Source organism: Syngnathus floridae, chromosome 4 (genome assembly GCF_059516105.1).
Source record: "Syngnathus floridae isolate MCC-2025c chromosome 4, RoL_Sflo_1.0, whole genome shotgun sequence".
In the NCBI taxonomy this organism is placed as follows: domain Eukaryota; kingdom Metazoa; phylum Chordata; class Actinopteri; order Syngnathiformes; family Syngnathidae; genus Syngnathus; species Syngnathus floridae.
This window is the reverse complement of record NC_142416.1, coordinates 14,773,797-14,789,196: the sequence shown is the minus strand read 5'-3', so window position 1 is coordinate 14,789,196 and position 15,400 is coordinate 14,773,797. Positions and strand designations below refer to the sequence as shown.

At 42.3% G+C, this 15,400-nt stretch overlaps 2 protein-coding genes across 8 annotated transcripts in view; one reads left to right on the top strand and one right to left on the bottom strand.

Annotated features, from left to right (window-relative positions):
- slit2 (slit homolog 2 (Drosophila)) overlaps positions 1-15,400 on the bottom strand; it is a 115,973-nt gene that overhangs the window by 99,442 nt on the left and 1,131 nt on the right. For 2 of the 3 annotated variants that reach the window (XM_088372448.1, XM_088372450.1), the window contains exon 2: positions 9,652-9,797. The gene's annotated coding sequence lies outside the window, so the exon portion shown is untranslated. Of the gene's footprint in view, positions 1-1,942; positions 2,591-9,651; positions 9,798-15,400 lie in introns of those variants that run through there. The other variant, XM_088372449.1, reaches the window with a different exon arrangement.
- On the top strand, positions 1,926-14,524 carry lcorl (ligand dependent nuclear receptor corepressor-like). Of its 5 annotated transcripts, none has more exons than XM_088372443.1 (8): positions 1,926-2,132; positions 2,810-2,875; positions 3,537-3,625; positions 3,718-3,844; positions 4,137-4,361; positions 4,506-4,587; positions 9,247-14,231; positions 14,321-14,524. In XM_088372443.1, exons 1-8 carry the CDS (start codon positions 2,039-2,041, stop codon positions 14,326-14,328), a joined length of 5,676 nt encoding a protein of 1,891 aa, XP_088228569.1. In that variant the 5' UTR covers positions 1,926-2,038; the 3' UTR covers positions 14,329-14,524. The 5 variants fall into 5 exon arrangements, with proteins under 5 accessions (XP_088228569.1, XP_088228568.1, XP_088228573.1 ...); XM_088372442.1 differs by having other exon boundaries at positions 4,503-4,587; XM_088372445.1 differs by lacking the exon at positions 1,926-2,132 and adding an exon at positions 2,244-2,432 and having other exon boundaries at positions 4,503-4,587.

Below are 15,400 nucleotides of genomic sequence, written 5' to 3'. Positions count from 1 at the left end.
ATTTTTCATGTTACTTTCCATTTGCTTCATAAAATGAGTGCCAAACTTTCCATTTGAGTGAAATAAGTCATTTTTGGAAACCTCGTTTAAAGGGCCCGGTTGAAAGGGTGAAGGGCGTCTGCTTCATGTCAGTGACTAAATTTGAAAGGATTCACTTGCCAAAGACGCAATGAGACCTTGGACTTTCTCAGTGTGCCGCGATGGAGGTTCTACTCCATTAAAAAACTTATTTCCATTCACTAGATATACGTATGATTAAACACATTGGTTCAGAATATTAGCATAAAAAGCTACCATAATCCATCAACAATTTTACATGGGGAAAAAAGACCCCTGCTGTAATCCTTAACTTTCACTTAAATGCTTCATTTTTCAAATTTATTTTGCTGCATCTGATTAAACATGATTCTTGCTTCTTTCTGCACACCACCAAATAACACTTAACTGGAACGATTAATTGGATCCATGGCAAGGAACCTAGAATTAATCAAAAAACTTCTAATTGAAAGCAGAGTAAGACAAGTGGAAACATGTCACAGTCAAGGAGCTAGAGGGCTTCATTCTGAGCGACTTTTGTTGTTAAATTGGGCAATAAAACCCCAACTAATGCAACTAAATTCTATTTAGATTGAATGTGCGAGGTGTTTCTTTTATGGTATAGGGAGATCTGGTTCTAATCATTTGAAAATCCAATGGAACGCACCTGTAAATGGAATTAAATGAAACACCCCTGTCTGAGAGGCTTCAGCCAGCAGGCATGTTAAAGCCCTAGAAAGACGTGTTGAATGATGCTGACAAACAGGAATTTGCGGAGTTAAATAAGATGGATGTTTGGGGTGTTGTTCAAGTCGAGATGATTATTCCTGGAATGATAACGGTCATGATTATTTCAATCTTGTGGGATAACAGTGGACCCTAAAAAATGGAATGTCTGGAGATGGTGGACTAAGTGAGATCTGTGTAGCATTTTTACCCTTTAATAACAATTAAGAGAATGTCAAACTGTTACCATTAGTCTGTACGGTCAACTGTTAATTGACATATGAAGGACTTGAAGGTGGACAAGGGTTTGATAATGACAAGAAAGTGAAAATGAGGAGAATTGAAATGCATTGCTACTGTTTTATGGTTTTGGCGAGGTGTTGAATGTTCCTCTGGGCTGCAGCAAATGCAATTGATGGACCACCACCACCACCACCACAACGGTGCTATATAGCTGTCCTTTTTCTGTTATGTTATGCCACTATATATGTGAACACATGTACATTTTGCCAATGTGACCCACTATTCTCTGCACGGATTGCATCAGCAGAATGAATCTCAGGACCGCCATTTTTCATGCTTTTCAATAAACCTTTCTCTGGGTCTTAACTCCCATGGATTTCTGCTTGTTTTCAAATCTACCTGGGTTGTGTTGGGTAAACATGTTTCGTGCCCTATTTAAAAGAATGACAAACAACTTCAGTTGACATCATCAGACCTCATTATTGCCTATTACAGAATAGAAAAACAATCTATGTGCACCTGAAGTGCTCTGAGGCCACCATGTGGTTGCTTTACACAAAGGCAGCAATTAAGCAGACAGCAGGGTTATGATGAATCCTGCATCCCTCACAAAATGTGTATTATTATATACATTATATTATCTTATATTTATGCATTTAAATCCATCCATTTTATACAGAGCTTGTCATCGGTGATGGTTGAATTTCTGAGTGAAAGAAATTCCTAGGTTTTGGGTTCTTCAAGTAAACATCACTTCTTCTATGGGCAAATAATTTTACACATATTTTCATGGAGGGTATCTGTACGTGTTTGTTTTTTGGATGACTTTTTACTCCTTATAGTTTTGGTCCTCTATAGTTCAACACCCTGATACCTTGTGTTTGTCTCCCTCAAGTGGCCAAGTGGAAGAATGCAGTTGTGAGAGGAAGCCACCTACCTCACTCTGGAGCTTGCCTTTTCGGTCCGGGAGGCTCCGTCCACTTCTTTTTACTCAGTCGACGTAAGGACGGAGTGAGAGGGGGAAGGACGCAGAATGGCGGCCGTGCCGTGCTCCAAGTGCACGGCAGAAAGAAAGGGCTTTCGGCGGGAACTTGACTCTTGGCGGTACAAGCTGATCCAATGCGTCGGTATGATCCGAGTGTTGTTTTCATAAAAAATATATATATATAACTACACCGCACGGAGCGCTAGACATTAAGAGATTTGCTCCACCCGGCTATGTTACTCGGTAGCTAGTAACTAGCTGGCTCGCTAGTAGCTAGCTTGCTAGCGCCAGCTCCGTCGGTGGGCAGCCAAAACTGACAGCGCGAATGTACCAGCTGGCTAGGTGACATATTCTCTTTGTGGCTCCCTCAACAACGTCCTTAACACTACTTGTTTTCAACCAGGTTGTGCTTTTGAGTGGGCACTCCACACGGAGCATGAAGGTGTGTCGTTAAATATGCCATCAGCTGTAATTGGTTCTTGAAAATTCTAATCGCCAATACCTTGCTAATATTACGGCTGATTGGGGGGGAGGGTGTTGTGGATGAGATAAAGGAAGAACAAGAAGCGTGAATATAAATCAAAACTTGCAGCGTTTTTAAAAAGTTGGAGTAAAAACGGAAGCTGGCAACGTCGCACCCACCGCAAGTTTTTGTACTAAAAAAAATAAAAAATAAAAATACATAAATGATTGTTTTTTTATTTTATTTATTGAGGACATGGCTAAATAGTTTACAAATGATTGAAAACTAACTGTAGTGTTATACAAGATTATCATCTGTTTATAAAATAGATGACCATGATTTTTTTTGTCTTGCAGGGTTTGAAAGCATTCTGGAGGGAATATATGGTTCTATGCTGGCAAGAGACCTTAACTTATTTGATGGTGGGTTCTTTGTCTAACTTGAACGACTTTTTGTATCTGTGTTAATATTTACACAAAATGAGTCCTTATGTTGCAGTACACCAAAGATAAATATACATCTGTGGAGGAAACCTTATATAGATAATTCCCAAATACTGTGGTCATCATTTCAGTTCCCCAGGAAGTTATGCAGTTTTATTTAATTGGCCAGAAAATTGTTCATTTATTACTTGTAACAAGCACACACTTCTGACTTTGAAACCATGTCTTTAATCAAAGCCTGCCAACAAGTGAATAAAGTATCCATCTTATCTTATCTTAACAACACAAAAACGTGCAGTAAAGAACACATGTATAAACACGGCCCCAACTGCATGCCTGCTGGGTGAGAGGCATGGTTCTAATGGCCGCCACAATGTAAGGCATCTTTGTTCATTAAGCTATGCCGCTAATGTGTATTGGCAGGCAAAACAATTAAATGCTTTTCTACTATGTGTCAGAAAAAAATAGAATTACCTTATTCGTCCGTATATTGATCAGTGTGTATAGCTTTTGGTGGTGTGCAGTTTTTTTTCCTATATATATATATGTGCAGTGGCTTGACAAACACTACAATAGATGGTTAGACACAGCACTTGGTCTCTGCTAATACTTTTTTTTTTTTTATTGCCGTTCCTTTCAGACTGTGAACCCGAAGAGGTGGTTGATTGGTCTCCAGAGGCAAACTGCTCTCACTGCTCATTCTGTAACGTTCCTCTGGACAAACTCAGTGTAAGAATTGGAATAGAATCTAGAACGAATTATTCAAGTTTTGTCCTTTTGTACAAAATGTTCCTTTGTTTATTTATATATTTTCCTTACAGGATCTAGCACCTGCCACCACATCGCCCCTCTCCTCCCCCTCTGAATTCTCTCCATGTCAAGCTCCAACCATCTCTGAGAGCAGCCACACAGCTCACAAGTTCCTTCAAGCTGTGTTCCACAAAAAAGGTGAGTCTAACCGGGCACAAGTTTAGACACAAATTGTCCTTCGTTGTTTTCATTCTGAGGTGGCGTCACAAAAACAACATAGAATCGGAGAACACTTTTGGAGGTAATTGTTTAGATTATCACCGAGCTCAAGTTTTACAGCATATCTTGAAATGTGTCAATTCATGTGAAATTTTGTGCGACTTCAACTGCGTATTGCAGCGTTGAAATCAGAATTTCCTGATATCAGGATAATCTTGAAATGGTGGAAACATTTTATATAATAGGGTGGGATTTTCATTTCCTTTCTAAGATGCGTCTCCATGCTGTGATGCCAATATTCCTCGCATTGCCGAGGAGCTTATGAAGAAGATGATACACCAGTTCGCCAAGGAGTATGCATCCAAGTGCCTACTCCACACCATTTCAATGGATGTAACAACAAGGACCTCCTCGCCTTTTTCTGAAACATCAGATGCCCCCTTGGACCTAACCGTAAGCCGAAGCCCAGAAGAATCAGAAAAGGAATCTGGTACAGGTGAGTGGCAATCTTTAAAAAAACAGATGTAAACTATTGAAATAAGCACTATTCAACCACATAACTTTGTACTTAGTGTGTGTTAGCCTGAAAATCACACTGATTGGTAGCTAAATAACTTCTACTTACATCTTCCTGCAGCAGATGTTGTGCTCGACCTCTCCAAAAAAAGCGGCAGCAGCCCCTCAACTTCATCATCATTGTCATCTAACGTCCAAGCCTCAGGGTAAGAAGTTTATTACGCATCAGACATTTATGCTATTGAGCCTTGTGTTGAAAAACCAGTGGAAGCTGTGCTATGACATGACAATTACTTGGGAAAGACACTGGTTTGACATGCTAAGGGTGTGTCGCTGATTTTTACGCTCTCCAAAAGCAAGTGAGAGAATGCCATGATGGTTGTACAGTTAAGAATGTTTACGATGGGTCGATTGTTGAACGGTATGCACCATCTTTGCTTGACTGCACCTTGGCTCATTTCATTTTTAGTTGTTGTTTTGGATTTTGGTTAAGTGGGGTTGACTCTTCTATCTCTTGAGCGGTAACGTCACAGCATTGGCACCGTATCTCAACCAATACCAAAAGCCCAGCCAGCATTGTACACTGATGAGTTGCATTACAATATCCTATCATGAGTTTATTTCCTTTTCAAACCTATCCAGTTCTGAATCCGATTAACACGTACATCAGACTGTCACTGAAGGATAGAAAACCTGCAGCGGTTGTTTGTGAGTACCGCCAGCCATTCACAGACTGTCCCACCTGGACGTGAAGAGGCTGTGTGTGAAAGAGATGAAGGTCCAGACAGAGGCATGCAATAACAGGCAGTGATGTTACCAACAAGGCATAAAGGAGTGGACCCCCTTGTCTCCTATGCCCAAATCACACCCTCTCCATCACCTCCATCTTGACCCTGCTGTTTGGTCCTCCCATCCCTAGGAGGCAGCTCAGGCAGAAGGAGTACATTGAGAGGAGTTTGGAGCTGTCTGAGGGGTTGCTGTCCAAGGCCTTGAAGGACATACGCTCAGGAAGGCTGCAAGAGCAGCGTGCTGCATTGCTATACGGAATTCCCCTTCGCACCCTGAGGCGGGGCCTGGAAGACTGGTCAGAAGGACGGTTGGGAGCGCTGCAGCCAGCGTCACAAAGCCACAGAGATTTCAGGGAGGAAATGACAACGTACAGCGCGATGTCATCCACGCTCGGTGGCGAAGCCCGTCTCGTCCTACAGAAGGTGGCGGCGTGGGCCGAGCGGGCTGAAATTGGAGGAGATGTCGAAGAGAACGGCGATCTCAGCTTCTCTCTGTCCTCCCTTCCCTTTTATCAGCCAAGTGGTCTACACTCCTCTTTTCCCCAGCTCAGGGATGCTCTCAAGCCCCCTCCAAGCCCCACTCCCAGTCTTGAGGCCCCCGCACCCCTTCGTATCCCTCAGGTCCGTTCCATGTCCAATCACGGCAGGTTACCCCCAGCCGAGACTCACAGTACTACCGAAAACCGCCGTACCTCACCAACAGAAGGTGCTGCCAATGTATTGGCAACCACTGCCAGACCTTCGTCGTTCCTCAAACTCAGATCGCCTTTCCTGGTACACGGCTGTGCGGGAAGTGCCAACCAATCACCTCTTCGTCTGGTGCAACGCAGCTCCTCTTTGGATGATTCCGAGGAGGGAGCAGACCGCCGCGACAAAGACAAGCAACCCAGAAAGAAACGTGGAAGGTACCGTCAGTATGACCACGAACTGATGGAGGAAGCCATTACTATGGTGATGGCTGGCCGCATGAGCGTATCTAAGGCCCAGGGAGTTTATGGGGTACCTCACAGCACACTGGAATACAAAGTTAAAGAGCGCACCGGAACACTGAAAAATCCTCCCAAGAAGAAACCTGCCATCTTTTTCTCGTCTGGTTCCACTTTGTCTGGAACTATTACCGGTTCTACTAACTCAGGGACTCTTGCCTCACCCGCTGCTGCAAATATGTTCTAGACAAAGAAACGTGTCCAGAACTCCACCTCTTACAAGATTAATGTTTTCTTGGGATCTTGATAAAACACATCACATGCCTTTCCAAATATACGGTTATATTATTCAGGTTCGACTGTGAGTCTGTTTTTGATAGTCATACTTTCGGCTGTGTTTCTGCAATTTGGTCCTGGACTTTCATTGAGTTCCCATTGTGATGGGGAGATTTTCAAGAGGCATTTCTCCACAGAGAAATGTTTTCATATAATTTATATTCTGTGGAAATGAATTCCATATTTTATTACAATTATCAAAAAGGAAAAGAGTAGATAATTGGTTTTAATTTTGACATATATTTCCTGAAAAACGTCAATGTTTTCTCTTGTACTTGGAATGCTGATCTTCTAATCTAGGTCTTTCTTTGGTTGTAATAGTCAGGTCCTAAATCACCAGTCAAGAAAACATGAGCTCAGATTTCCCAGGATCAAATGGCTGAAACGCAGTGACAGTAAAAAGATGACTCCAGTGTTAGGAAAATAGGTTCTTCAGGTTTGCCGTAATTCTTAATTCTCCTTGTTAATGAAGGAATGATGATTGTCATTTGCAGCTTTTTAGCTCTCTGGGTATCTGACCAAGGCCATTGAAGTGACTTAGAGCCATCATAACAATAAAGTCTCATCGTAATTATTGTTATACACCTCTGCAAACAGGAAGATTGTATATTGTTAATTAACTACTGTGATAACTATTTTAGTGTGAGGTTTTTGTTGAATAGAATAGTATGAGGAAAAAAAAGTCATGTGTCGTCCTTGTTTTTTCTCTATTTGTTGTGGGAATGCATTTGTGTAGCATGTTTTCAAATGTGCACTGATGAGCTCAGGCACTATGTTATTGTGTACGTGTATTGTTCAAGATGTTTTATGACCTCAGATATTGACTAATGTTGCTACTGTAGCTGCATTACTGTCCAACCTCATACATGACTGCTGCTTACAATGTCTCTTTTTACGGAACCATTAGGTCCATAAAAGTCTGCTGTTTATTTCAACCAAGATGACTGGGAGTTGGTATGCAAAGACGTAACTTAATGCGTATTGTGTGTCCTGATGGTTGATTGTGGTGATAGCTGCAGTGTGACAGCGGCTCGACTCAATGCACGGGTTTTTGCTTGGAAATGGTTTCACTGAAATGGTTGTGGTCCTTGAGAAGGACTGATTTCCGACAACCGCACCGACGGCGTTGATACCAAAGCGGCAGTTCAGTTCAGGGTTACCAACAACAAGCTGTTTCGCGATTTGCTGGGATGTCAGCCTGCATGCCTCTCGAGCTAACCTCAATGTCGCATATACCTCTGAACTTAATTTGCCTAAAGCCTGGGGTCAGGTTATTTTTCTTCACCACTGTCTGTTTCGAGGGTTTTGGAATGGTATTTTACCGAGTTCTATCTCTCAAGGAACACCGTGTAAATTTATTCCCATCTTTGGCACGTACTACAATTTTTAGTGGGTTTATCGAGCATTTACAGATCTGCCTTGTTTTTGAAACTTACTAGTTTACATTCTTGCTCATCTTATGTGCTTTGAATTTGATCAGATGATACTCTGATACTGGATATCGCCGCTTGTGAATGTTCTTGATGTTTCTTCAACATCAGTGGCTGTAACTATACTGTACCGCAACAAGATGTCTCTTTTTTTGTTGCTTGCTACTACATGAACAACTCTGTTTACAAACAAACCTAAACGTCTCTTGAGAAACAGAAAGCTAAGTGATTAAGTGCAGTATGTATTCACATTTATTTGCGGTATATTTAGATCGCCAGCTTAATTAATTCCCCCTTCCCTGTTGGTAAATCATGAGAGAATCCTGCCATTTATGCATTGGTGTTATTGCACTTTGAGGTATTCAAATCATATCTCTGAAAACCTATAATGTGTAGTACATATTAATTTATTTGCAAAGCCGGCCGAGTTTTACTAGTTTGCTTGTTGTATTCATTGATTTGTAATAGAGCACTTAAATTTAATGTAAAATGTGTATTGCAAAAATTGCATGAATGCTTTTAAATGTTAATCTAGTGTATTTAATTTATTCCCCAAATGACACCCATGAATGTTGTGATTATTAAGTGATTAGCAGAATATGAAAAGGAACACTAGAACGTAACATTTTGGAAGAAACAGATTTATCACAAGTCCAGCATGCTTTGTGCTTGTCGCGCTAAAGAGCTTCATTCATGAAGGACTGGAGCTGCTACATTGCCATTGAGTACATAATTATCTTAGTTTCGGTTCTGATTTTATTGTACGCTTTCACTATAGTGTCGTTATTATTCCTAATCAAATATCCATGTATCGTATCCATGAAAGAGAGTAAATAAATAAATAAAAGAATATACAGGTAATATAACACTAGCATCATACCTCAAGCAGGCCTCTGCTGTACTGGATTTAGACTCGTCCAATACCGGCGAGGTCTAAATTTAAACTCAACCTAAGAGTTTGGCAATGGCCTAACATTTCAAACATGTTATTGTTTGTGTTGTTTATTGTGAAATATTTGTCATGACCTGATTTAACTGTTGACTTCTTCAGTAGTTGGTTGATCCGTTGAGATTGTTGGTGAAAGTGCTGTACAAAGGTTTGAGCGTTTCTACAATCATTCCTGCTGTGTTTAGCAGAATGTTAATTTGCCTTCTGCAACTCAATAAAACAGCTCTCAACAAAGTCCTAATTTGTCATAATTTTTACCTTTTGGGATTTGGTAGCGTGCCTGGTCATCTTATGATACATATGTGGGCCATTTATGAATTGATGGATGCATTTTAGTCAGACTTTGTAGGAACTCTGTACAATTATTTCATTATTCAAAATTTGACCCAGCCAAGATATCAGACTACTAACTAATTCCTTTGTATTCTGCCCCTAGCTGCCCATCTACTACAGAAAAAGAAGAATCAAGAGATATAAAACAGAGGAAGTGCCACCAGCAATCTGCACTGGATGTTGTCCTTAGCTCTCTCTGCCCAGCACATTGTTCCTTACTCTACCAGATGCTGAAGTTGGCACACACGGAAAAATTGCTCCCCTCCCCTGCCCACAAACATGTTGATCCTACAGAGGCTCACGAGTGTCATTGTGAATTACAAGCAGATGACATCCTTAATGACCATAAAGCACTTACCAGCTGCAGTTCAACATACCCTTTGTCTGATTGTGGCCATCAAGGCTGTGGAAGCACAGCCTGCCATCCGAGCAACTTACCTTTAAAAGGCTGTGAAAGTGTAGCTCCTTCGAACCTAAACATCTGTATGCAAACTTGTAGGATACATACCAACACTCCAATTTGTTCTGAGAGGCTCCACTGTACTTCTAGCCAAAGGCTGCCTGCCGATCCCATCGACACCTTGATGTGTTCATTTGGTCCTTGCTCTTCAGTCTCTTATTTATGTGCCGGGAACCACACACGTGTGACCCATCCTAAGAAAACAAGAGGAGATTGTGAGCTCCCTCCTGTCCTAAATAGAGAGCATAGCCCTTCTCCTCCACCCCTTTTGCCAATTGATAAATTAACCAATGAAATGCCACCTTCCCTGCTTCACCATAACCAAGAAGGGCAATGTGCCCAAATGATTAAAGATCATCCAGGAAGCCAACAGAAGTTAAAAGTTGACGCAACAAAAACAGTGGAGCATGAATCTTTGCCTCCAAGAAATAGTCAAGCTGCAGAGAACCCAAGTGGGAGTTTATTGCAGGATGTGGTGAACCGCTTCACTGAGAAACTCGATACCATCAGACCCTCAGAGAAAGACCCAGCTCTACACTCGTCACCTATTGATGTTCCTGAACAGGAGCATTTACGGTCCTCCTTAACAAGCCAGAACTTGAAATTTCCTGCTGATGCCCTTCTGACTGAAATTATTACCACTGTGCTACACACACGCAGTGCCAGTGACTATAACCTCAGTGAGCTGTTTCATCGCCAATATACCAACGATCCCAAATCGCCTAATACGCGCTTGCGTCGTCGCCAGGAAGTGCTTGCTGCTCTGGCGACACCTGCCGATGGTGCTTCGACTCGAAGGCAAAGCTTGCAAATTAAACGAGAGCTTGCAATGTTTAACTTGCCATACAAGAGAAAGTCATCACGAGCAAAGAGATCACAACTGAAAGAAAGTAATGAAGCTGTTAATACGTGTAGCACTTTGTTGGACTCAAACGTGATGCCAGAAGAGGAAAGAGAACCCGAGTTAGATATGGACTATCAAGGAGTTACCGGGGCACATATGAACATTATTACTCCGGAAAGAAACATAAATGAAGTAAAAGATGATGAAATTGAGAAAAAAGAAGCATCCATAGAAGAAAAAGACCCAAACCAAACAATGTCCCATGACCAGCAAAGCAAATTATGCAACCATTCTCAAGTAGACAACGAGGAATCACAGGTGAGAACTCCGTGTGACACACGTTGCCAAACGGACAAGGTTACTGCAATATATGATGCCATGATTCTTGAAAATGCCTCATCAAGTCAAGGCCGTGGCACTGATGAAAATGGACCAGTTGAAGATCAAAGCCAAACAACTGTTACTGACAGTCATCAAAGTCAAAAATCCTCCCCCAATGACTCAAGGAGATCACGGAGGAACATTGTGCCTCCGCAACGATTCTCCTCTTACGTCACAGAAACCAGGAAGATGCTCTTTGCAGCTTGTTTCTCTGAAAGTATATTCAACCAGAGAGCAAATAACAAAAATATTGTCACATCTACAACCTCAGATGCCTTATTGAAAAAACTTGATGTTAATGATGTTCATCTTGAATCAAACACCAGAACGTCTAATCTCCCTGACACATCTACATCAATCAGTAGAGAAAGACACAGTTCATCTCATACCGAATCAAGAGAGCAAAACGAGGATGTGCAACAAACTGTAGCAGTTAAAAAGACAACGTCCATTGCTAAACCTTCAGAAGAAACACAACCACATCCAAAAAGACAATCAGTGGAAAATACTGCATCAAGAAGGCTCCAATACCCAAATGTTGGGGTTACTACCAGGTCTGCCACCTGTGATCAGAATTCTTGTTTCCCTCCAGTCCCTTACACAAGCCCAATTCGGTTAATGTTTGTATCACCATTAAAAAATAAAGAAGGTATTGTATATAGTCTTAAGTCGCCGAGATCTGGCTCAAATGCAGAAACAGAGGAACCCTTTGACCCATGCAAATCGCCGTCCTGGGCAGAGACACCCGAGCAGAAGCAAAGCCAGATGACTGAATGTGCCATACCACGTCTCAGGCCTAGTCGCAAATCCTCTACCTCACCTTTTAAATATGCAGGGCCCTCAAGAAAATCTCCTTCAAAGCGGCCGATGCCAGATTCTTCACCAGCCAAGCAACCTTTCTCAACTCCTAAGTCTCCTTCTCCCCCTAAGTGTGGTTCCTCAACCGTCAAGTTATCCTTATCACCTGAGCTTGCTCCTTCATCACTAAAGTCGGCTTCCTCATCAGCTGAATTAGCATCTGCTCCATTTAAGACAAGCTCTTCACCAGCTAAGTCCCTCTCCTCATCACCCAAGTCAACATCTGGAAAATCTACTTCACCAAAGTCTTCGTCCCCCAAAACCGCATCTAAGCGATCAGGTGAAGTCACTCCACCTAAGAATCCATTTGGAATGGTGAGCCGATCACCGGGTGACTTGCAATCATTCCATGAACTCACTCCCCTGAAAAGACGCCCAGGACGGCCAAAGAAGCTGGGGCCGCATCTGGAGCAAAAAGCGAAGAGACCAATTGGTCGACCACGGAAACAGAAGCCTGAACACGCAGCAACAGGGACAAGCACGGCAAATGTATCCGTAGACACGGAAGAGAAAGTCAACAAGAACCTCAAAATAACTGTTGTCTACGGCCGTTCAAGAAGAAACAAACGATTAGTTTCTGAGAGTTTTGATCAGCTCCAAACAGAATTCAGAGATGCTTGTCGAGCAGTAGGTCTTAAAAACGACTTGAATGGAGCACAAAACTCTAAAATCAATATTGGTAATCCCGAAATGGGTTCACCAGAATTTCCTGAAGGCTTAGATAATGCCAACCCTGTCAAAGTGGCTGCACGGGACCTGAGCAGTAAGATTAAGTGCCAGAAAAGAGAGAAGGCCTTACCTTCTAGGAAACCAGGTAGACCAGCAAAAGTGAAAATCTCCGGAATCTCGGTCACTGTCACCACAGTGTCACCGAAGCAACGTAAAATATTGATTGAGAAGAATGCTCCTGATAAACTAAAGAACAAGAAAGCACTCTTGCCAGAATTTCAAAGTTCTAAAGAGTCCAAAAGAGTTAGGTGTCCACCAATTAGCAAAAACTCGCAACCGGAGGAACAAAGAGAATGCGAGCGTAAAAAGAGTAACCAAGTCCTCAATCAGCCTTCAGCTGTGCGTCATTCAAAAAGAGTGATCAAACCCTCAATCTATTTCTTGCATGCCATTGCCAGCTCCACAACTCGAACATATAGTCACAGTAATGCTCTGTTACGGCGCTCCAAACAACTTCTGCTGAACAAGGCCTGCAATCAAAGAAAACAAGAAAAAGAGAACAGAGTCGAACATTCGGCAGTGAAAAGGCACCGTTCCGAACATGAGAAGAAGAACATCTCTCGGGATCTCGCTCGAGTAGCAGGTGTTTCTTTAGACTCCATTTTTGCTCCAAAAGAGACACTACGCTGGTGGGCCGCATCAGCTGAACAAGAAACCTTGGACCAAGAACTTGCCAGACGCATTCAGCTCATGTCGGACACCTGGGTCTCAGATGCGGCGGAGAACCAGAGGGAAGACTTCCCGTTCAAAATAAACACTGAACAAACTGGGTCATCCGTTGCCAAGACCGAACATTCTTCAGTGGTTCAAACACTCTTCAACTGCCCTCCGACTAAACCCCGATCCTGTAGCATGCGGCAGATCAGCTCCTGGTTTATGGAGACCACAGAGACACAGTCGCTGGCTATCGTCAAGAGGAAAAGCTCTCGCAATCGTTATGAAGTTATGCACTTCCCTCGCTCCGTTAACAAACAAGGTGTCAAGTGCCAAAGTCCTCAGGCAGAAAGACTTCGCAGACATCTCAAGAAATTTGCCAGAACATTGCCAAAGAGCCCTGCCCAACTTGAAAAGGCTCAAAAAAGATTGACGAAAATTAAAGAAGCTCAATCAATTCATGTTAGGCATCGATTCTTGATTCACAAGAGTGAAAGGGCTCCCTTCAGTCAAGGAACGAGAAGACGGCAGCGCTTAAGCAAATACCAGGCCACACTACTTCGGGCAAGGAGACGCTTCCTGACCCAAAAAGAAAGAAAGTGGACAAAGAAGGAAAAAAATGCACAAGTGAGTCCATATAAGCCAAAAGTAGCAATTGGACTTCAACCAAAACTGGAAGTATTGAAGTCGCTAAAAGATGACTTTTTTGAAGGTTCTGAGAACAGTTCTAAATCCCAATCCAAGGAGCCTGTGGGTACACCAAAAGAGCAGAACATCTGCTCTCAAGCCTGGAGTCCTGAGACCCTGAAGGAATGCCGGGTATTTCTGAAAAAGATCAACTATCAGCAGAGACATACAGACAACATATCAGCAGAGGAGTGGCACTCTTGTACCGTGACACTGGATAAGTCTGCCTCGGCATTTGTGTTTGCTGGAAAGAACAGACAACTGGTAGAAGTCGTTAAAGCTGTGAAAAAAAAACGCCACACAAATGGCACAGATTCCGCATGTGATTCAGTCCAGAAGCTGGATGAAATGCCTTTGAGGAGGCAGAAGGGCAAACGTCCTGGCCTTGTGTCTGCTGAAGCGCCGCCTGCTAAAAAGTTGAGACAATCGCGGATGAAGGGCTTAAGTGGGCCGAGGTGGTGCGACTTTGTGCTTGGTAACTACCTTTTTTCTTTACTCAATCTGTCAGAAGTATAATTGTAAGCCAAACCAAAATCATCTGCAATTGTTTTTCTTCTCTGGCAGGAAGCTAGATGACGCACAAGGCCTCCGTCCTTCGTGGGAAAGCAACTGTGGCGTTTTGTGGTGCCTTTGGACACTGAGCTGAATGTGTGGACTGACCGTTACACGATGGTTCAGTCTTTCCCTCAGCAATTATGTAGCAGTCTAACTTAAGAAAAGCTTGATGTTTGCACTATTTTTATATGTAGGGATTTGACTTTTTGATAAATACCCTTGTCTTTGATAAAAAAACAAAACAAAAACATGCCTTGTCTGAAGAGCTGTCTGTAAGACAAATGTCGACTGTAATAAGACAGCACTGTGCCCTAGAATTAAGTCTTCGTCACGACTGCCTCTTCCACCCAGCAAACAAATTTTGGACAGTGAAATAATTGATTATGCAGTTTAAACGTCGACGGCGGATTGCAACTTGGGAATTACAATTCCTCTGTAATTAGCCGCTGGTCTTGCCAACAAACACAATTAGCACAAACATACTTAATGAAGGTATTGGCATCATGTAGGTCTTTTTTTTTTTTTTTTTAATTGCATTTTTTGTCGTTTTCACCCAAACAAAGCATTTATTGTCACAAATGGGACATTTCTTGCACTATCCCGTTTGAGATTAGGAGGCCCGCTTTTTAGATTCCTCCCCCATGTTTTGCACATTCTTTTCCACTACCAACACCTACTGAACAACTCGAGAATTGTATGTGGTGCAATACAGACCCAGATGTTTTTTTTTTTTCTATCAGTATCTACTCATTATTTTATTACTGACATATGTATGTACACGAGCTGGGATGTCACTTCAGTTACCGTATTTAGGTGTACAAGGTGACTAGGCTAGGGTGGACGTTGGAATTAGAACTAAATTTCCTATACTGAGTAAAATTATTTGAATACAATGCATGAAGCGCCGTCTGAATGTTTTGAGCTTCTTTTTCAATGCCAGTGTTGAGGAGAATACAATTTTCAGGAGCAGGTGCCCATGTTGTTCAACTTGTAGCCATCTCTTATCCATGAAAGTAGTTGGGATTAAATTAACCGGCCTGAGTTTGACAAATTCTTAGTGATTTATTCCTAGCCCTGAATGTGAGTTTT